At 40.0% G+C, this 23,464-nt stretch overlaps 1 protein-coding gene across 1 annotated transcript in view; it reads right to left on the bottom strand.

The window, feature by feature from the left end:
* Positions 1-22,787, bottom strand: part of LOC121145548 (cytochrome P450 3A6-like) — a 42,512-nt gene extending 19,725 nt beyond the window's left edge. The window contains exons 1-6 of the mRNA XM_040964450.1: positions 22,616-22,787; positions 15,038-15,131; positions 12,884-12,936; positions 10,391-10,490; positions 1,147-1,260; positions 731-819 (exon numbers count right to left, since the gene is read on the bottom strand). Of these exons, the coding sequence (XP_040820384.1) occupies positions 731-819; positions 1,147-1,260; positions 10,391-10,490; positions 12,884-12,936; positions 15,038-15,131; positions 22,616-22,686 (521 nt within the window). The 5' untranslated portion in view covers positions 22,687-22,787. The remainder of the gene's footprint in view (positions 1-730; positions 820-1,146; positions 1,261-10,390; positions 10,491-12,883; positions 12,937-15,037; positions 15,132-22,615) is intronic.
* Positions 22,788-23,464: the final 677 nt, after the last annotated feature.

Below are 23,464 nucleotides of genomic sequence, written 5' to 3' on the forward strand. Positions count from 1 at the left end.
TCATAACTGGTGAACTATTGAAACCACTTGCACGAATATCTCAGAGCATGCCCTCATGCGGGACTGGGGTGGGTGGGAAACTGGGTGGGTCTTCTCCCTCAATATTCCACTTTACCTCAGATACAGAAAGAAAACAATATGGAAAGAATAATCTCATGCGCTTTCCTGTAGCCCTTGAACATTTTTACCCAAATTAACTATGTAAAGATTGTTAAAAATAAATAAATAAATAAATAGGAAAAGAAATTTGAAGTAAAAGATATACTTCAATATTTAGCATTTTAGTAATATAATCAGCAATTCCATGAAGAAATTTTGGTTCTTCCTACACATACTGGAACTCTCCTGGCATAGACCCTGCTTCCTGATTTGTACCAAATTCTTTCCTTAGTTCGCAATCCCAATTCCATATCATCTCAAAACAGAACAAAACAAAACAAAAATCAAAACAAAACAAAATCATGTTCCTTCTTTCTACGCATGAATTTTGTCTCTGAAATAGCCAAAGTGACAGCCAAGCCAAAACTGTATTATGTGCTCTACTGCAAGAAAACCCAGTCTGTCCACAACTTCCTTTGTGTTGTATGTGACCCTTTCTGGTGGAATCATTGGAGTTGTAAGACAACATACACCTTTTTGTATGCTCACTTTAGGGATTCTAGAAGGGAAATTTCAACTCCATGCCATGTACCGAAACAGCCCAGAACTCCACAAATACATTCTTACTTACTTGTTCAAATTGACAGGCTTGCCTTTCTCTGCTTCCTGATTCAAGTTTTTCACCAACACATCTCCATAATGGACAATGATGGGTAACATCTAAATGTACACACACACCAGCCACAGTGAGATGCAGAGATCCAGGTCACATAAGGAAGTAGTTTTCTAATGAAGCAGGAATGACAAAAGGACTCCCTATATATACCACTTAATCCACAGTTAAAAGTAAATATTCAAGTCAAAATGATTGGACTACCAAAACAGAGGTAGCTCACCAACATTTTTAATGAATGCAATTCTCTTCTAGATTTTAAAGACAAAAGATCAGTTTAAGAAACATTGGTGCCAATAAACTTTCTGCTTCCAGTGGACTATGGTTGTATTTCCAGTTTTTTTTCCCAGACTCAATAAGGTCTAATTTATTACCTCCTTGATTTTTCCACTACTGAAGGTTGGAGACAAGAGTATTCTCATTCTCTTCCATTCTTCATCCTCAGAATTGGTGACGGATTTTTTCATAAATCCTATTGGTCCAAAAGACTAAAATTCGAATAAATAAAGACATTTTGCCCAGCATAAGTTCTGAAGATCATCACTGTTGTAAATGCTTATTACACACAAATCAGGCATTTCCAAGTATTTAGTAGAAGTCTACCAGTTTGTATGCTAAGATTATGTGCTCAATAAATATTATTCTAAATGCCTAGCCTCATAAGAGAATAGATGTGCTGTGGTCTGAGGCATTTATTTTCCATTTCCCCATAAAAATCAATTAGCCATATATCAGAGAATCTGTCATTCCAGGAGACTAAACAGAACTAGAAACATCCTCTAACAAAGAGCAGAACAGAAATCAATTGCTGATGCACATCCAGATGACCAAAATATCCTGTATGTTTCTTTGAAACAATTTTGTTTTGCACTCTGCCCTACTCTAAACACAAAAACATGCACACGAATAACAACAACTGATAAAAGAACATTCCTTACAATGTAAAAATGCATTTCATTTAGGTTTAGATATTATACTTCGAGATATTTATTCACCCCCTCAACCATGAAATCATGGTATCTAACATAGAACTTAACACTGAAATCCTGTTATTTACAGCACAATGGATGGAATGGAAGCTTATTATTATATTAAAACCAATAAAAATTACACAGAAAAGCAAACCCCAAATGTTTCTCTCATGTGTACAATTTTTATAACACATTCTGAACAAAAAGGAGGCTTTGAAGCACTGCAACAGGAAGTAGAGAAGGATGTTGAATGGCAGGCATCATAACACTGTGTCATAATAAGATTCAGCATCTGATACAGTGGCACATCCATACTTCGTTATATTGACCATCCTCAGACTGGCCTAGCAATTCAAACATCTAGGAAGCATTTTTCCAACTTGTAAAGCTATACTTTGTTTGAAAATGAACATTTCCAATACTTATGCATAAAAAAAACCTAAAATACAGAAATTCAGGCAATTTTCCTCAACTCAATGAAGAAAAAAAGCATACTGTTATATAAAAAAGACCAGAAGAAAAGATTTTCAGTCAGTACACAATGTAATGGGGAAACTCAATATTTCCCATTCCCATCAGCCAGAACACAAGACCAATGCACAGAAATCACCTTAATGTGAAAACTTGTGAAGCCATCATACAAATACAATTGCAGTCACTTCTGATGAATGTAAACAATTGAAATAGAAAGTTCACCAGATACATATATAGATATAGATGAGGATATAGATATATATAGAGATAGATGTATAGATAGAAAGATAGATAGATAGATACTAGATTCTCGATCTATCTATATACTGATAGAAATATGTTAATGGAAGGAATCCAAGAAACCTAACACAGGGGAGAGGCATGCTATGGTCATAGACTGACAGACTCACAACTCTCAGGACACAGACTCTAACACAGTTCATCTGTGGGTTGTTGTAGATAAAAATGAACTATCCTAACTTTGTATGGAATGACAAGAGACCAAGAACAGCTAAGCCAGTTCTGAAAAATAAGGTGGGAGAATTCTCTCTACCTGTTAAGGGTTATTATAAGGCTACCATAACCAAGACACTATGGTATTATTGGAGGATTAGACAGAGTGATCAGTACAACAGAACAGATGATGAAACCTAGACCCACACAATCACTCCTAACTGATTTTCAAAGGCGATAAAGCAATTCAAGGAAGTGAGTGAAGGAATGTTGAAACAATTGGGTAGCACATAGTCCAAAATTAACACGGTTCAGAATCTCAAACCTGACATAAATATTAGGACAATATGGATTCTATGCATAAAGCTTAGCTATAAAATTGTAAAAAAAAAAAAAGAGACTTTTTAAGATGGCGGCATAGAGTGCAGACGTGTTTGGTGGAATGGAGAGTCTTTAGGCAAGGAGAGGTACAATAAGTAGATTTCAGGGAAAAAATAGGGCTCAGGCAGTAAGCAGGGGGCACCTGGAACTCCCCTGGACACAGGGAAGCTGCGGAAATGAGACAGCAGTGTTGTAGTGGACCGAAGAACCCGCCAGCAGTTGGCGAGTAGCAACTCAGATCCCAGTGATCCAGGCTCTAGCGATCCGTTTCCAGCGCCAGCCAAACATCCAGCAGCGGCCTCCACACAACTCTTGTGACTGCCAGGTGAGAGCCTGGGTCCGCGTGGGGAATAGGAAAGTTAATATAGTCTGGGCGCTGACAATCAAGCTGAGTGACTGGAACCAGCAATAGGCGGAGGGAGCAGGGGACTCAGGGCGCCATCTTGTGCGGAGAGACGGAACGGGGAGTTGACAGAGCCGCACAGCGGCTCCTTTCTGGCTGTTTACCCGGGACTGATCTACGTGGGGAGGGAAACGCCAGCTTCGCTCCCTGCAGGGTTGGTGTGGTCCCTGGAGCTGACGGCGGACAGCCCCCCCACCTCCCGACCTTTGCTGGTGCCCCTACGGGCGCCATCTTGGACACTGTGGCAAGTGCTCCAAACACTGATAAGCTGCAAGAGGAGGAGTGGCAATCTGCGCATGTGCTAATTCAGCAGCTCTCAGATAACAGTGTCACGGGACCAGACAGTGTTACACTGAAGGGAGAACAGCTGAGTCACCCAAGTACTGACCTGGGGACAAAAATACCACCATCTTAGAGCACTGCACAGCCGCAGAGAAAACAGCCCATACAAGGCACGCCGCCAACTCCACCCAAAATACCCCCAGGAGGTACTCTGACTTATCGGCCAGCAGCGGGTGACAAGCTCAGTGCTGCCTACAAAATCAGTACCACAGACAAAGCAATTGTCAGGACAGCTGTGTTTCCCAAATCCGGGGCACTGATTGAACATAAAAATCAACTTATAGACCTGTAGGTAATATACCATAGAGATGATTTCGTCAAACAGAGCGGCAACTACAAAAGGTAAAAGACAAGACAAAAGTACTGTGAATGTTACTGAAGACTCTCCAACAAAAGAGAAAAAGCTCCGCCCACTCTCAGAGTTAACTGAGGAAGACATTGAGAAAATGGGAGACAAAGAACTCAGAAAACTCGTTGCAAAGCTGATGGTCTACAATGAGAAGTACAAACAAGAGTTCAAAGAAGAAATAGCAGTAATACATCAAATTAAGGCTGATATATCAGCAATTAAGAACACAGTAGAGCAAATTAAAAATACAGTGGAGAGTCTCAACAACAGAATGAATGAAGCAGAAGAAAGAATATTAGAATTAGAAGATATTTCCTGTCACCATGAAGCAACAAGCAAAAAGCTGGAAGCAGAGCTAGGTCAAGCTAAAAAAAGTATCCAAGAATTAAAAGATATGATTAAAAGGTCCAACATAAGAGTTATGGGAGTTCCAGAGGGTGCAGAAAGAGAAGTTGGCATTAGAGGAGTATTCAGTGAAATAATAAAGGAAAACTTCCCTAATCTGAGCAAAGAATTGGAAAATTATATACAGGAGGGATACAGAACTCCAAATAGAGTTGACCAAAACTGAACTTCACCGCGACACATGATAATCAAGTTCTCTTCAGTTGAACAAAAAGAAAAAATCCTTAAATGGGCACGGGAAAAAAATCAAGTGTCCTATAGGGGAGCTCCAATCAAACTCACAGCTGACCTTTCAGAGGAAACACTACAGGCCAGAAGAGAATGGAGTGACGTATTCCAGATCCTAAAAGAGAAAAATCTTCAGCCCAGAATAACTTACCCTGCAAAGCTCTCCTTTGTCTTTGAAAATGAAATAAAATTCTTCCACAGTAAAGAAAAATTTCAAGATTTTGCCTCATCTAAACCTGCCTTACAAATGATATTCAAGGATGTTCCCATGAAAGAAAAAAGAAATAACAACCACCAGAAACAGAGGCAAATGTGGAGAACATCCCACTAAAAGGCTAACAAATGACTCAATTATAGAACAACACGTCGCCATAATGACAGGACCAAACTGCCCCTTATCCATAATAACTCTGAATGTAAATGGCTTAAACTCATCAGTCAAACGCCATAGATTGGAGGACTGGATCAAAAAACAAAACCCTACTATCTGCTGCTTACAGGAGACACATCTCACCAACAAAGATCAGAAAAAATTGAAAGTGAAAGGATGGAAAAAGATATTCCAAGCAAATGGTAAGGAAAGACGAGCAGGTGTAGCCATTCTTATATCAGATGACATGGACTTTGACGTAAAGAGCGTCAAAAGAGATGAAGAAGGATACCACATAATGATCAAAGGATGCATGCAGCAAGAAGAGATCAGCATACTAAATGTTTACGCTCCAAATGCCAAAGCATCTAGCTACATGAAACAAATATTAACGGACTTAAAGGGAGAAATAAACTCCAATACGATCATAGTGGGAGACCTGAATACCCCATTAACACAAATGGACAGATCAAAAAGCCAGAAACTCAGCAAAGAAACAATAGAACTCACCCAAACTCTAGAGCAAATGGATTTAGTTGACATCTATTGAACCTTTCATCCTACAGACAGAGAATACACATTTTTTTCATCAGTGCATGGAACTTTCTCCAGAATTGATCATGCTATAGGCCATAAAACAAGCCTCAGCAAATTTAAAAAAGTTGAAATCATACCATGCATCTTCTCAGACCACCAAGGAGTGAAACTTGAGACCAAGCAGTCGAAACACCAAGGAAGAATTACAAACATGTGGAGACTGAATAATATGTTACTAAATGAGCAATGGGTTAGAGAGGAAATCAGAGGAGAAATTAAAAAATTGCTTGAAACAAATGAAGGCATCGACACAACTTATCAAAACTTATGGGACACAATCAAGGCAGTGCTGAGGGGAAAGTTCATTTCAATCAGTGCTTATGTCAAGAAACTAGAAAAGCACCAAGTAAATCAGCTAACCTTACAACTGAAAGAACTAGAAACTCAACAACAAAGGAGTCCCAAGATTAGTAGGAAAAACAAAATTGTCAAAATACGGGAGGAAATAAACCAAATAGAGACCAAGAGAACTATACATAAGATCAATCAATCAAAAAGCTGGTTCTTTGAGAAAATCAACAAAATAGACTCTCCACTAGCTCAACTAATCAAAAAAAGGAGGGAGAAAATATGCATCAATAGTATCAGAGATGAGAAAGGAGATATAACAACAGATACCTCAGAAATACAAAGAATCATCAGGACCTATTACAAGCAACTATATGCAAACAAATCAGAAAACCTAGAGGAGATGGATAGATTCTTGAACACATACAATCCAGCAAAATTGAATCAAGAAGCAATTAACAATCTAAACAGCCCAATAACATGCACTGAGATTGAATCAGTAATTAAAGCCCTCCCAACCAAGAAAAGTCCTGGACCAGATGGCTTCACAGCTGAATTCTACCAAACATTTCAAGAGGAACTTACCCCAATCTTACACAAGCTTTTTCAAGCAATAGAAAAAGAGGCAATCCTCCCAAGCTCTTTCTATGAAGCTAATATCACCTTAATACCAAAGCCAGAGAGAGAAACAACAGAAAAAGAGAACTACAGACCAATATCCTTGATGAACATAGATGCAAAGATCCTTAATAAAATACTAGCCAATAGGATCCAACAACACATCAGGCAGATCATTCACCCGGACCAGGTGGGATTCATCCCAGGCATGCAGGGATGGTTCAACATTCGCAAAACAATAAATGTGATACACCACATCAACAAATTGAAAAATAAAAACCATATGATCCTCTCTATAGATGCAGAGAAGGAATTTGATAAAATCCAACACCACTTCATGTTAAAAACCCTAAGCAAGATAGGCATAGAAGGAACATTCTACAACATAATCGAAGCAATTTACGAGAAACCCAATGCCAGCATCATACTAAATGGGGAAAGATTGGAAGCTTTTCCGCTAAATTCTGGAACTAGACAGGGATGTCCACTGTCACCGCTACTCTTCAATATAGTTTTGGAAGTCCTAGCCAGAGCTATTAGGCAAGACAAAGCAATTAAAGGTATAGAAATTGGAAATGAAGAATTGAAATTATCACTATTCGCAGATGACATGATTCTCTACATAGGGGAGCCAAAAGACTCAGTCAAGAGACTATTGGAACTCATAAGAGACTTTGGCAGAGTGGCAGGATACAAAATTAATGAACACAAATCGATGGCGCTAGTGTACGCAAATAATTCCACGGCTGAGCAGGAAATTGTAAGTACTGTCCCCTTTAAAATAGAGGAGAGGAATCTTAAATACCTAGGAATTAAGCTAACTAAAGATGTGAAAGACCTCTATGATGAAAACTATAAATCATTTAGGAAGGAAATAGAAGCAGACCTTGAAAAATGGAGAACATTACCATGTTCTTGGATTGGCAGGATCAACATTATCAAAATGACCATATTACCAAAAGCAATATACAGATTCAATGCAATCCCAATCAAAATCCCAACAACATTCTTCTCGGAAATAGAAAAGATGATACAAAAGTTCATTTGGAATCACAAAAGACCACGAATAGCTAAAGCTATCCTGAAAAATAGAAATCAAACTGGAGGAATTACAATTCCAGACCTCAAGACATACTACAGAGCAGTGGTTATCAAAACAGTCTGGTACTGGTACAGAAACAGAGAAGAAGATCAGTGGAACAGAATAGAAACACCAGAAGGAAATCCACACATGTATACTCACCTAATCTTTGACAAGAAAACGGAAAACAATCCAGGTAAAATACCTGGTTTATTCAACAAATGCTGTTGTGACAACTGGATAGCAGCTTGCAGAATAAAGAAGCAAGACCCACACCTGTCGCATTATACAAAAATCAGCTCTAACTGGCTCAAGGACCTAAATTTACACGCAGAAACCATCAAAATATTAAAGGAAAATATAGGAAACACACTCCAAGATATTGGAACAGGGAAAGACTTCTTAGAAAAGACACCCAAAGCAAAGGCAATTAAATCCAAAATGAACAAATGGGACTACATCAAACTAAAAAGCTTCTGTACAGCAAAGGAAACAATTAATAAAGTGAAGAAGCAACCAACAGAATGGGAGAAAATTTTTGCATACTACACAAGTGATAGGGGACTAATATCCAAGATCTACAAAGAGCTTCAGAAACCCAGGGACAGCAAAAACAACAACCCTGTAACAAAATGGGCAAAAGAAATGAACAGACATTTCTCAGAAGAACAGGTTCAAATGGCTAACAGGCATATGAAAAGATGCTCAGGCTCCCTAGCCATCAGAGAGATACAAATGAAAAACACGTTGAGGTACCACCTAACTCCAGTGAGGCTGGCCTACACCCAGAACTCGAATAACAACACCTGCTGGCGTGGATGTGGGGAGTAAGGTACCCTCCTTCACTGCTGGTGGGAGTGTAGGCTAGTACAACCACTATGGAAATTAGTATGGAGAGTGCTGGGAAAATTGCAAATAAACCTGCCATATGACCCAGTATCCCACTCCTAGGAATATTCCCAAAAGGAGTGAAATCTGCCTGTGAGAAGGGGATCTGTAATTCTATATTTATAGCAGCACAATCTACAATTGCAAAGACGTGGAAGCAAACCAGATGTGCGTCCAAGGAAGAGTGGTTAAAGAAACTGTGGTATATCTACTCCATGGAATATTATGCAGCTATTAAGAAAAACAAAATTATTCTATTTACAACCAGGTGGTCCCAACTAGAAACCATTATGCTGAGTGAAATGAGTCAATCACAAAAGAACAAATACCATATATTCTCTCTCATATAAGGAAGCCAACATGGAAAGGTTAACTCCAACAGTCCAATCTATGCTGGTTTTTTGATGTTTTTACTTCAGTTTGGTTGCTTCCAAATAATCTCTATTCTCTAGTAGAATTCATCATGTGCTTATGAAGTATATGATGGCACCATTTTTCCCGAGAGACTTCTGTGTTTCTTTTTTGTCATGCATGTGTTGGCTATTCAGTGGTGTTACTTTTTTTCAGGGTGATATACTTTGTTGTCGATGTTGTTGGTATTATTGTTGATGTGGTTGTTATGAATTGATGTCAATCTGAAACAGTAATATTATTTCAACCCCAAACAACCTGTATCTCATGCAATAAGATATTGTGAAGTAATCAAGGAATCAATAATCAATATGAGTAGACTGCTTCTGATCTACATCAAAGAATTGTAAAATTGTAAGGCTCTAAACAAGATGGAAGAATCCACCATGGGGGGGGGAGCGGGTTTTGGGGAGGGGAGGGGGGAATCCCAGTGCCTGTAAAACTGTGTCTCATGATGCAATGTAATAAAATAATAATAATAATAATAATAATAAAATAACAATAAAAATAAAAATAATGCAAAAAAAAAAAAAAGAAACCAAAACAAAACAGAAGTGCTAGGCAAATAAATTTTAGATTTGATATCAAAAGCACAATGAAGAAAAGGCATGCATGAGACTGTCAGGCATTTTGTTGTGAGTTCATTCTTGTATACCAAGGTCCTTATGAAGGCACAGTAGAACTAGATCTTTGTTATTTATGGGCAGTAGAAATAGTAGTGATTGGAGGGACATTGTCTCCTGCATGGTTGGGAGACACTCCAGTGGCATCATAATGGACTTGGGAAAATTCTTGGAAGAGAGACATTGGGAAACTGCAGGGGATAAAGAGGAAGGGGAGAGAACTTGGAGGAGAGGGAAGAGAGACACTAGCGCCAAATAAACCTCATTAATAAAAGTTTAAAAAAGTTAAAAATTTAAATAAATATTTTCATTCAACTTTGAAAAAATAAAGGGAACATTATTCAAAAACTAAATATAAAAGTAAAAATTCCTATAAGGAATCTGTTAAAAGTACTGTATGAGATACATGTTGTGTCCCCAACAAAATAGTAAGAGGGAGTCTCTGTAATGAAAGAATTCTCATCTAGTTTGTGCTGCTAGTTACACAAATCTACATATCTGCTCCATGTAGTTAGCTACACACACACACACACACACAGAGGAAGAGAGTGAGGCGGATGAAACATGAAATCTGATCTGAATACTGTTTGTTCTCTACTTGCTACTGGAGAAATACACTAATTACAAAATGAAATGAAAAACAAAATGAAACTTCCCTGATAAGTTTGGTACTATGTTATTTTAGAATAGAAACTTAACAATTAATACTTAAACTTGAATAATAAGGCATGCCTACTCGTCGGTTTGTGAAGTTGGAGTAACATTCTTTCAGTAGCACTGTTTTCAGCAGGTCTGGATCAGTGGTGACCAGCACAGGCTGTTGACCATCGTACAATCTATTATGGGAAAACAGAAATGATTAAACACAGCAAGCCTAATGCAATAGCCACAGCCAAGCCCAGGAACGACACTAGTGTCATGTTTCTCATACTCCCTTTGTATAACACAGTGCAACATCCCTTTTTGGTTCAAGTTAGAGTAGGATGTAAATAAGATTCCAACCACAGCAGACACACTAGTCATCATAAAGGCAAGATCACCCAAGAAAAGGAAAATAAATTTAGAAACAAAATAGCTCATCATGAAAACCACACATCTAGAAATAATAACTAGATTGCTGCCATGGTGGCATAGCAATTGAAAATCTCATCGGAAAGGCTGCTCAACACTAGAATCAGCTCCTACGTAGCAGCCTGGGAAAGCAGCAGAAGATGGCCTATGTGTTTGTGGCCCTGACACCCATGTTGAAGATTGAATAAGCCTCTTGGCTCCTGGCCTTCCTTGTTCTCATACAAGCTATTTAGCCACACAGGAACTCCACCCCCAGAAGGAAAATATCCCTTTCTGTGTCTCTGTTTGCCATTATGATTATGAAAACAAAATCAATAACTATTTTGGAAGAACTTTAGAGCATGTCTTAGATCTAGGTTCAAAGAATTTAAAAGATAAGAGAATTTCAAATTTCACTAAGTAAAAGATAAGCTGAATTTGAGGTAAAGTTTCAACTTATGCATAGTTTGTTCATCATACACAATTTCAAGAAACCCTTTGGTAATATCATGTATTTCATTATTTTTTCAATTTCCCTTTTTGTCATTTTATGATACAGTTCCATAAATGCTTAGATTACCCTTCCACTCTATTACCGTGGTAAAGTCCTTCATAAACAGTCACAGGTCCAACATGCTGCTATTTCAATAACCTGCTATTATGTATATAGATAGTAACAGACAGTACAGCATCCTATTGTTATAAGTAACACTTTCATTGTGAGTGCATCTTTGATTTTGAACTTGAGATGCATAGTACATTGTGTCTTCATGTCTGGATATGATAGTCTCCTTACACAGCTACTATATATACCTTTAAATGAAATCCATAAAACAAGGTTAAGAACAGGAAGAAAAACAGAAAATTTGCAACAACATTAAGTCAAATATGGCAGTGAGCATTTCCCTACTAGTGATGATGGCAGTCAGTCACCACATCCTAAACTGCATTGGCTGAGTTCAAATTGAAGCTCCAACCCTAGATTCCATAAGATGCATGAGAAGACACTGAGGTGCAAAAGGTGATCACACAGGTGGTTGCTTCCTGTCACCCTCATGGGAGATCTGGAATATGTTCCTGGCTCCTCCCACCTACCACCCATTATCTGCAACCAGACAAACCCTAGCATTCCTTGGCATTGGTGGCATGAAATAACAAATGGCAGAGATACTCATCTCTCTCTGTGTGTCTCTCAATTTTTTAAAAATGATATTACACAAGTAAAACACAAAGGCAAGTGAATCATCTAAGACTGACAAATACTAAATCCTGCAAGGGGAATTTAGGATTGAGTGAAAAGAAGTCTAGTGCTGCATGTTATCAGAACATTTTTGTGGGCCATGTCACCTCAGAAGCCCTTTGGACCAGCTCTAAGAGTTTGATGAGACAAGACCTGAAAATGAAACAAAAAAATAGGAAGAGGCAAAGTCTTCTCTCATTTGCACATAGATTCCAAGCCTATCAGTTATACCTCTTGATGAATGCTGAAAATAAAAAGTGTGCCCTGTATGTCATCATGTATATCAACCCAAGAGAGGCCCAACTAGTTTAAATAATCCTATGTTTACTCTCTAGATTCAGGAGAAGAAAGCAAAGAAATTTGTATGCTTATCTTTACTGAAAGCATTGGTTTAAATTTTTTAAATACTAAAAAAAAAATCATACAGTTACAGAGACTAATACATACATATATGCATATATATTGCATAGATATGATGTGTATATACAACATATTTACTTGTACCTCTCAATTGTTCTCTCTTTCCTAAAGAATTCAATTCACTCATTCATTTTTTTGAAGGTATATTTTACAGAGATGGAATGATGCAAAAGGAAAATTTTCAATCTTCTGTTTCACCCCTTAATTGTCCATCAATGCCAGAATTCAGCTGAAGCAAATATGTGAACAGGAGCTTCTTTCTAGTTTCCCATGTGCTTCAGGGCCCCAGTTGTTGAGCCACTCTCCACTGTTTTCCAAAGCAGTCAGGAGAGAATTGGATCAGAAGTGCAGCAGCTGGACACCAAATGCAGAAACTGACACCTGGGCTGTATGCAGTCCTTGGTAGAACAAGCCTTTACAACTTTACCCTGGACAAGCTTATATCAAAAGGCTCTGAGCCAAGGTTGTCCCTTATACGTGAGTACCTCACCAGAATGAGGAAGTTTTCCAAATACTCACCCCCACATATTTCCATATTTTTTATAGCATTCCATGTCGAAATGCCACACACCCTGTGAAGGCAAGTGAAATGAAATGTGATTATTATTGTAAACAGAGTAAATCTGATCTCCATTAGAACCAAACTGAATAAAATGCAATTACAACTAGCTTAACTGTATTATACTTTAATTATCCAGAATTTCAAAATTTGCTGACACCTGGGAGAAAAAGAGAGAAGACATTGGAAGTGCAGAAATCTAAGGCAATCTTGAGTTTCCCTGATTATTGTGGAAACCCGGTGGCTTAACCTTGTCTACAGATAAGATGTAACCTTCATCACTGTGAAGAATTTTCCTGGGCCTCTATGTTCTCCATAAATCTCTTAAACCAGCAAATATTTTCCTCCATAAGCACTTGAGGAAACTGAGGCTTGGGGAAAGCTGTGAGGTCCCAAGGATCCATCCACTCACTTCTCTAGATCTCATGAAATTTCTAGACTTCTGACAGAGTTAAGAAGGTAAAGACACCAGTTAATCTCTGTTGTTTTCAAAAATGTAGGTCACTCTTGGGAATGTCTTTGAGTAAGAATGTGCATTGGTGAAAGTATGCATGTGAACTCACCTTCCAGTTTAGGAGCAGAATATGGACAAGAGGAACAGATATCACCTTTATACACACAGAACCCAGCATATTATTATTTTTAAAAAACGTATATTTATTCTTATTACAAAATCAGATACACAGAGAGAAAGAACTTCCATCCAATGATTGATTCTCTAAGTGACCGGATTGGCCTAAGCTGAGCCAGTGCAAAGGCAGAAGCCAAGTTCCTCTTCTGGGTCTCCTGCATGGGTGCAGGGTCCCAAAGATTTGTACCATCTTTTACTGCTTTTGCAGGCCGCGAGCAGGGAGTTGGATGGGAAGCAGGGCCATCAAGATTAGAACTAGTGCCCATATGGGATTCCTGCTCTACAAGGTAAGTTCTTTAACTGCTAGGCTACCTAGTTGTGTCCCGACACAGGATATTATAATAACTGCATATGGACGTGCATTCCAGCATAGTAGCTAAGTCACCTCTATCTTAGATTTGTGTATCTGTGTCTCATATCCGAGCCTGCTTCCTCACTTTAAACATCCACTGTTACATATCCTTGCCTACATGAGGGTTCGTTCAACTATCAAGGTACCTCCATTCTACTCAGAAGACATGGATTCGATCGAACTTCTGAGCTTCTGACCCAGTTTATTCATGGATATTGAAGGTATTTGCAGAGTACACAGCACATCAAAGCTGTCTCTTCTATCACAGAACTACTTGGTAACAATTAAATACATAACATCTGTCCAATATTCTGGTTGTAAAAAGCTATGTGCCTAATAAACTAAAGTTTTAAAGCTATGCATTGAGAAGAAACCAAACATTATTATGTTCTTTGCTACAATCAGGGAAACTGGAGTCTAGAACACAGAGCTTCATGAGTCAACATGGGGTCCACATGCTGCATTGTGCAAATAGCAAACTTGGTTTTATGTTCCTGAGAAAGTCCCAAAGCAAATTCAACGTTCTCTTCATAATGTTCACACAGTGTAAATATCAAGTCACAGCTGAACACTGAGTGTTGATGAAACACAGACATCTCCTTTTTAATTTTTATTTATATTTATTGCAAAGTCAAATAGATAGATAGATAGATATATAGATAGATAGATAGGAAGAGAGTCAGAGATGAAAATCTTGTGTCTGATGATTCACTCCCCAAGTGACCACAATGACCAGATCTTTGCTGAACCAAAACCATGAGCCACAAAATCTTCTAGGTCTCCTATGTGGATACAGGGTCCCAAAGCTTTGGACAATCCTCAACTGCTTTCCCAGCCACAAACAGAGTTAGATGGGAAGCAGGGCACCCGGGATTAGAACCAGAGCCCATATGTGATGATGCAGCATTTGAGGTAAGGACTTTAGCTGCTTGGCCACCACACCAGAGCCAAAATGCCCTCTTTTATTGAGGCAAATATGAGGATTTTGAACCCAGACTAAATTTCTCCATCACCTGTAAGTGATCCACACATCCGTCAGAAAGTTAGTAAATTAAAACTTGTCCCCTGTGGAGAACTTCGTTTCATAAACCACAATATGTGAAGAAAAACAACAGTTCAAATGACACTCACCTTGCGGTAACCCATGATTGTCCCCAGGAAAGGTAGAGGTGTTGGCCCAGGAATGCCCAGCTTCTTAAAAAGGCCATGTGTAGAGGTGCCATATCTGTAAAATCAAGAAGGAATCATGTCACAGGTGTAATAGATATTTTTAGTGGACACCTGTTCAGATACCAGAATAGACAAGCTAGGGAGGTAACACATAGCCAAATGATTAACAGCAGAACTCATTATCTACTTCCTCATTACAACAACTCCACCAAGAAGTCGTAATTACTTGATAAAGACTCTGAAGTCTTCAACGTCCTGGACTGAGTCCCTGAAAATCTCCCCCAAATGACAGTGGTACTGAGGTTCAGGCTGGAATGCCCGCAAGTTATTTCATTCACTCATAAATACAGTGAGAATTCCTGTTCTGGGTGCAAACTGGGGAAAATAATTTCTCTTTGCTCTGAGTACAAGTTGTTGCATTTGTGCCTCCAACAAATATGGGAGTCACTAAGAGTCTCGGATGTCATTATTCTTGCAGTTCGCTTTCAATTTTACACTTTACATTCTGTTTCTATAACCCATATTCTATTTATGGCATGGCTCTTCCTAAATTTGCCTTCACACCAAATATATATATTATATATGAAACATATGTTATTGTTTGAAATTCATGTTTGGGGATACTGCCCTATATGTAAGGTATGAACAGGGAGAAAACTACTCAAAATGAATTATTGCAATCCCCATTTCCACAAAATTAAAGTTGTGCACGCAGGTTTCATTGGCCATAAAAATTGTGAGCAATTTTCAGCAATGTAAGTATTTTCTTTTCTTTTCTTTTTCTTAATATTTATTTATTGTATGGATTCACATATGCCTTACTAGGTAGAACACAACTGATCAGTTACTCCTCACTAGGGTATTAAACACCCCTCCTAAAACTGTACTACACCTAAAATGTTGACATATGCTTTGTTAGAGTTATAAGCCAGTTTTGACTACCCTAAAAACTGCCACGTTCAGGAAAATAATGCTTCAACACTGTAAACTGCTAAATACTAAAATGAAAATAGACACAAGACAGCTGAATAGTACCCTATTGGCATTTAAAGGTGTATAAAAGCTGGTTGTATATTAACTACAGGATGTGGTTGAGAACTTGTATTTTTTAACATATTGGTCACTCAATACCATGTCAATTAACTCCATAATGTCATAATGTTATAAATTGTTGTTGATGTTATGTCGGGGCTTTTAATTGATCAGGATAATATGTGGGGAGCCATGCGGTTGGGTTGGATGACATGGCTCTGTGATGAGCACCGCTCCTCAGTTAGCAAGGCTGTGAGGAGTTTCTGGCTGCAAGGCAAAGCCCAGCAGAATGTTTCCAGTCACCTCATTGCTGCCTCTCCCCATTGTATGGAACTCAATCACCTCTCTGATATTACACAGAATTCTTCCGAGGGTTTTGTTGTTGTTTTTCTGCTAATGTGAAGTGATTCCTGTAACTGTTATGACACCTCAAATTGATCAATAATGTCATGATAAAAAACACCTTTAGTAACGGAAGGCTATGACACACAGTTAAAAATATACAATAGTACAATTGAGCCCACAATGTTTCCAAACATCTTGTTATGTGCCAACATTTATCCTGAAGTTTGCCCTAGTATAAGTAATGTTTTCCTTAAGAAATGGTTTGATAATATCTTGAAACAGATGGCAATCATGGAGGTACCAAAAGTTTGTTTACCATGCACCTTGAACTGTTACAACACATGATATGACACATTTTAGTTTTTTACCACAGAAAGCAAAAGTATATGGGGCATCTTTTATAAGGAAATAGATGTAAACCCCCTCAAAATGGCATAAGATTACAATCTTACACTGGCACTTATATTTAGGGAAAAAAATAGTTTATATCGATGAAAGAGTATTTCTTATAAAGGCCCTCTGTTTGTACATTGGCTGAGCTGACTTGATTCCTTTCACTGCCCTTTAAATTTAGCAAGTGTTACCAAGGTATATAATTTTTACAAATGCTTTCACATATACAACCACTCTATCAGCAACAAGTCTTTCTTCTTCACAATAACAGTTGCATGCATTATGCAATACATATGACATGTTCTATATGTTGTGAGTTGTGATCTAATAACCTCTTGAGATATTAGTCTTTAGGGCAGGATAAGGTAACAATACTCTGTCAACTCAGTAGATCATATGGGATTTCATAAAACTGAAAAACTGTGTGAACACACATGCATTTGATCGCCAGATACCCCAAGCTATTGCATTAGGGCTTTGGGATCCCTCCATAGGACAGGTATTGAAAGTAAGACACCAGCTGCCAAATTCTGCAGGGCTGAAGGGCTTTGCTTATTCCCACTCCATTACATGCTTTATTATTGCCACAATGGCTAAGGAATTACTTTTTTTAAGCTATGTTGCAGTGCCAGCATCCTATTAAAACATTAGTTCAAGTCTCGGCTTCTCCACTTCCAGTCCAGTTCAGTATAATGTGTGTGGGAAAGCAAAGCAAAGTCTTGCAAGTGCTTGGGCCCCTGCAACACAAATAGGACACTCAAGAAACGTTCTGGCTTATGGCTTCAGACCAGCTGTTGAGGCTACTTGTTGAATCAACAAACAGATGAAAAATCTTTTTTCTCTCTGGATTCACTCTCTCTGTAATCCTTCATTATTTATGTATAATTAACCTCTTTATTATACATAAAATGTATAGAATATATGCATATGATAAATCTCTAATCTTTTCATCTGTCACATAACCTCTCAAGTGAAATGGACAAAATAATTTATTCTGCCACCACCTCTGTAGGGAGACACTATGTCATTCATAAGTTCAGGAGTCAGCACAGTTGAGCAGAAGCTTAATCATGAGCCTCTGGAGCCAGCATCCCATAGAGAAGCAGTTCATGTAAAGCTTTACTAGTTCAGATCCACCTTTGTGCATATGGGTTGGAAAAGTGTAGGATTTTCAAGTTCTGGCAACCTGCATAAGTATGGGAGACCTACAAGAAGCCCCCGGATCCAGGCTTCAAAACAGCTCAGCACCAGTCACCATAACCATTTGGGAATGAAAAAGTAGGTGCTAGGAAGCCCTGCACCTCCTTAAAACTGTTGGCTTTGCCGTATAAAAATAAGTCCCTTAAAAATAATAGTAAGTTCACACTGGACAGTATAAAAGTAGAGTGTAGGTTGGAGAATCCTTAGCTTCCTATTCTCAAAAAAAAAAAAAGCAAAAGCAAAACAAATAGGAAAAACAATAATATTATGTAAACAAAACAAAACTCTAATATCATCAGAAAGTTAAGTGTTTACCACAAGAATTCCTAAACCTTATTTCAAGTGTCAAGATTTGCAGCTTTTATTTTTGTTTCAGTAAGATTCACCAATCCCCACAGAGGTATAATAGAAGTAGAGATCAAATGTGACTTGAATGATGTCTCTCCCATACCTAAGCCAAATGAACCCTGTTCCTCAACTGCTCGGTGAGACAAGGAATCTTACCAAAAAATCCAATTCCTCTCTTGGATCTCCTAGTCGGTTTTGGTTCATGCTCTTGTGTGAGAACTGACTAGGTAGGGGAACACTTAAAAATGGATCCCGAGTACATGTTCCTAGGCAAGTGCTACACTGCTGAGGAAAAAAAAAACAAGTAGCTTGCAGAGATTTGGGCCTGGTTCATGCCAAATCTGTGTTACCTATACCACTATGCCAGGAAAGTTTCTGATTTTTTTTCATGATTAGTGAAGAATACAGAGGATTCCCAGGAGGAATACGTCACTCTGGTCCCTATATGGCAGCACTGTGGTTGGCCTGCAGAAGAGGAATGACTAGGTGCATTTTGATAAGGAAGGAATGACTTCTGGGTCTTCCACCCTCCAGAACACTGAACTTGCAGGTAGGTGAGGGAACCAATACAGAGTGGTTTAGGAGTGGGAAAAACAGTGGGGACTTCTACATAAGGCCAAGACACTGACACACATGGAAGATTCATGCTAGGTTAAAGGGCTTGGTCCACCACCTGCTGATACTATCAAAAGCTGTGGCTGGGGAATATGACTGGCCAGTCTAGGTCACAGTGCCCATCTGCTTGTAGTGCAGAAGGAGTTTCTCTGCATCTAGCTCAGCTACAGAACACAAAAGAATGGAAGGAAATCAGATCTGGGGCTAGATTCTGTAGGGAACATATGGGCTCACCTCTGTGGGTCTATAGCACCTACAGCTTGGGGGCAGTAATGGGCCAGGCCAGGCTGGACCACATAACTCACTTGAAAGGAATCTAAATGACTCTTGTGGGAGCTGGGACTGGGAGATGCCACAAAATGCCACCCTGCAACACTTCTCAGTACATGCAAGGACCAGCACTAAGAGCATATGATGGAATGTAGGGCACATATAAGATCTAGAGCTGGGAGCTATCCTGACAGTGGAACTTAGGGAATGCCCCTTTTTCAACTGCGGATCCCACTTGGGAGCACAAGTGTCAGGGCTGAGGGCAGGCCAGGCCAGGTAAGACTGCAGCATCTGCCAGCATTTGTGTCTGCCTATGACTGGATAAAGGTCAGGCTTGGCCAGGGCACAGCACCTGCTGCAACACATAGGAGCCAGTTTAGTATGGGTCACCAGCTGGGCTGGCTACAACACCTGCCTGTGGGAGCTGAGAATATGGAGGGGCCATGCCTGGCTGAATTGAAGCAAGCACAATCTTAGCTAACAAAGAAGATCCAGTTCTTGTAGGGTAACTGTTATCTGGATTGTAACTTTCAGTGGTAAATATGACAACCATGGCTGTGAGTGGACCATGCTGTGCAAGGCCCCATCATCCATCAACATGTACTGACTGGGTTTGGGCAGGCAAAACTGGGCTAGACTTCATCAGTCACTGGTAATCAGGAGAGACATAATGGGTATGGGTCAGGCAGAGCTAGGCTACAGCGCCTGCTGCATCACATGAAAGCGTGGTTTGGAGGTGGACCAGGATGAATTAGGCTGTAATACCCATTGCTATGGACCAGAAGGGATTCATGAAAGTTTGGGTTATGCCAAAATACTCAGCAGTGAGAGCCAGGACTGAGTCTAACCATGCCAATCTGGGTAGCAACACCTACCAACATATGAAAGAACTATATCTATGAGCAGTCCTAGTAGGTTAACATTGTAAGCGCCCCTGCTGAGCACAGATCCTGCTGGTGTGCTGGAAAAGGCTAGAACAGGATGGGCTGAAGCACAGATTGGCATACACGTGAGCCTTGATAGTGTGTGGTCCAGGCGCTGTTAGTTTATAGCACACACTGGTACAAGTGAAAGGCAAGACAGGGTGCAAACACGGTTGGGTTGGACTGCAAAACCTGCCAGCTCTCTTGAAGGCTTGGTATGGGCTAGGTTGCTACACTGTCAGTGGGATCCTGGGTTGGGGATAGGACAGGCCTGAGTCAGGTTTCAGCACTTGCTGGTGAATGCTGAAATTTGAGGCATGCCATTTCAGACTGGACTACAGCACCTGGTGGCACACAAAATTCCCAAGCCTGGGAGCAAGTCCAGTGGGGGAAATTCAGGGCCTCCCTTGCTTACCTGCTGCCTCAGCTGGAGAGTATGAGAACTGGGACTGTGGGTGAGCACATCTGGAATTGGGTTGGACAAAATTGAACTGCTACACAAGCTAACATGTGCCTGCACTCTTTATGAGTTGTGTTAGGCTGAACTGCAGAACCTTCTGGATGGCGTATGATTCAGTGCTCTGAGCATTCCTGGCTTAGGAACTATGGCCACTCACCTGCTAGGCTATATCTATTGCTGGTGAGCACAAGAACCAGAGCTGAAAGTGGGCCAGGCTGGACAAGGCAGTGGTGACACTTGGCAGCAAGTCAGGGCTGTGTTTAATTGAGGCAGGCTGAGCTAAGCTACAGCACCAACAAGTGTTCCTGAGAACCAGATATGATGTGGACTGAGCAGGGCTAGGCTGCAGCAGAAGATGGCAAAAACCAGGGCTGGGAGCTGTCCTTGCTGGGGTGTTTGGGGGAACTGATGAAGCATTTGCATGCACTGGTGTATGTGTTGGTTGCAACAAGTGACATAGCACATCTGACCTGCACTGAAAATCAAGAATCAAGAATGAGTTACTCCAAGTGAGGTTTCTTAGAGGACTGCAAAGAAACTACTAGATTCAGAAGCAGGTCTCAAGGAAAATTACATGGTATATGATGCAACTTTGGGGAACATGTGTTGGGACTGTGCTGCTTCAGTTGTTGATGCATGTGACAGCATGTCCAGATGCATGCCTGGACCATGACAGTAAGATGATCTAGGCCAGTAGGGAATATCAAATGACTCATCTGAGGTTGGAGAACAGAATGGGTTGGACAATTCTGGCCAAGCATTGCGACATGTTCCTAGGTTTGTGGATAGAATAGGTGGACCTTGTCAACCATCAGATCTTGGAATGAATTTCCACTGGAGTAAAGAAAGCAACAATTTCTCAAAAGTATCAAAACTACAGAAATAACTTCCTTGAGACATTCTTCCCAAATGTGGTTCTCGAAGGCATCATCAAGAGACTGATCCCCATTTATAACATCTGAGGAAGTCTGACATCAAGGAATAAAGCCTGCTGCTCACTCCACTGCACACTCAGGACAAAACAAACAAACAAACAAACAATTTGAAGCATATGTCATGCACACATTCCTCCGTATCTCAATCTCTCACCCTAAGCAGAAATCTATTAAATGGTGATGGATCTCTCTGAATGATGAACAATATTAAAAGGAAAAGATAAAATGAAAAAGAAAGTACAGATTTGATTTGTTGGTGTTCTGGTTTCTTGAGGCTACTTGAAGAGCAATATAAAGGGAAAAAAAATCTCTATACTAATTGCCGATTTCACAGAAACTATGAGAAAAGGAAAAGCTACTTGTTGGGTTACTGGCATGTATGTCCTTCTCTGAAAATCACCATTCACCTACCGCAAGGCTGAAGATTCGATTCATAGGAGAGGACTGAGAGTAGGGGAGTTCTGGGTGGGAGCCCTAGGAGCAGAAGAACAGATTCAGAGCCTTCACTGAAGTCCAAGGCTGTGGACTGCTCGGTGTCTAGGATGCCTGTGCAGCAGAAGGGAGAAACAAAAGAGGCAACCAAACACACAGGGAATAATTTCCCACATTCCTCCTGCACTGATGCAGACTCAAAAGGCAAAGCTACTCCAAATCAGTGCAAGTAAACCTCTTCTGCCCTCAGAATCTCTGGAGTGTAGGCCCTGACTGAGGATCTCATTGCACTTGGCAGCCATGTTTTTACAACCTATCTGCATTGAATTCTAGCTAGACAGCATGGGACAAACTGAGAGTCAAACAGCATCTTATCTCAGAAACAGATGCCATTATGCATTCCTACAAACAGAGATGGGGAACTGGATACAGTAGCTGTCTCACTGAAATCAGTAATTACCTTTCTATCGCTCTCTCAGCGTTTAGACAACTTCCTCTCTGATCATCAAAATAGAAAATGCAATACAAGCCTTATTTCCGTTGCAGATGAAGGACTACAAGAGAAATCAGATGGACAGCTACTCACAGATACAGGAGCACCAGGCTGGTAGCCACCAGAATCCAGGTTCCTAAGGAAAAGTCTGGCATCAGGTCCATTGCCACTCACTGCTGCAGCTCTCTTCTCTGAGTGTTCCCTGCAGCAGTGTGTGCTGCTCTTTGCTGGGCTGTGTGCACAGCTGCCCTGCCCTGTCAGCTGTGATCCAGTCCAGGTGACTGAAATATTTATGTACTGAGGAATTAGTGTGGCTGGAACTGCAAGAGTAGAAGATTTACTTTTGCCCTGCTTGCTGTCTGGTATCACTCCAATTTGGCAGTTGGCAAAAAATCTTAGACACCCCTTGGTTATCTCTTAGGTTCATATTCTGTGTTAAATTAATTCTAAAAAAATCATTGCTACTGATTTGTTAGTTACATCAGAAACACAAGGGAAACTACAATAGCAAATCTCCTCAAACTACCAGTGTCTCTACAGCTGCCCACATTTAAATAATCTGAAATTCACAAACAACCTACACCAAGACATCTTACTCATGAAGCTTCCTCTGACGAGAATGACCCTCTGCCAATAGATAGGAGTAGACCCTCTGCTATTCCTCCCTCAAATCCAAAACCACACAGAAACCCTATTGTAGCATCATTCTTCACCAAACTCCTTTAACACAACAAACGCTCTCTCCTCCAGGTGTCATCAGTCCCATACACTCATTTGTGTCACTGTCCTCATTGCTTTCCAGCACCACCATCAGCTCCACCTGTGCTTTCATCACCACATCACAGGCGTCTCAAAACCATGCCATGGTTCTTAGTCTCTGTTTTACCTCGGGTGTCTAGCACAGTGTGTGTCATCAAGTTGGTTGAGTCAGGTCCTATTGCT

This window comes from Ochotona curzoniae, unplaced genomic scaffold (assembly GCF_017591425.1).
Source record: "Ochotona curzoniae isolate NIBS_2020 unplaced genomic scaffold, NIBS_Ocur_1.0 scaffold_3438, whole genome shotgun sequence".
Lineage (NCBI taxonomy): Eukaryota > Metazoa > Chordata > Mammalia > Lagomorpha > Ochotonidae > Ochotona > Ochotona curzoniae.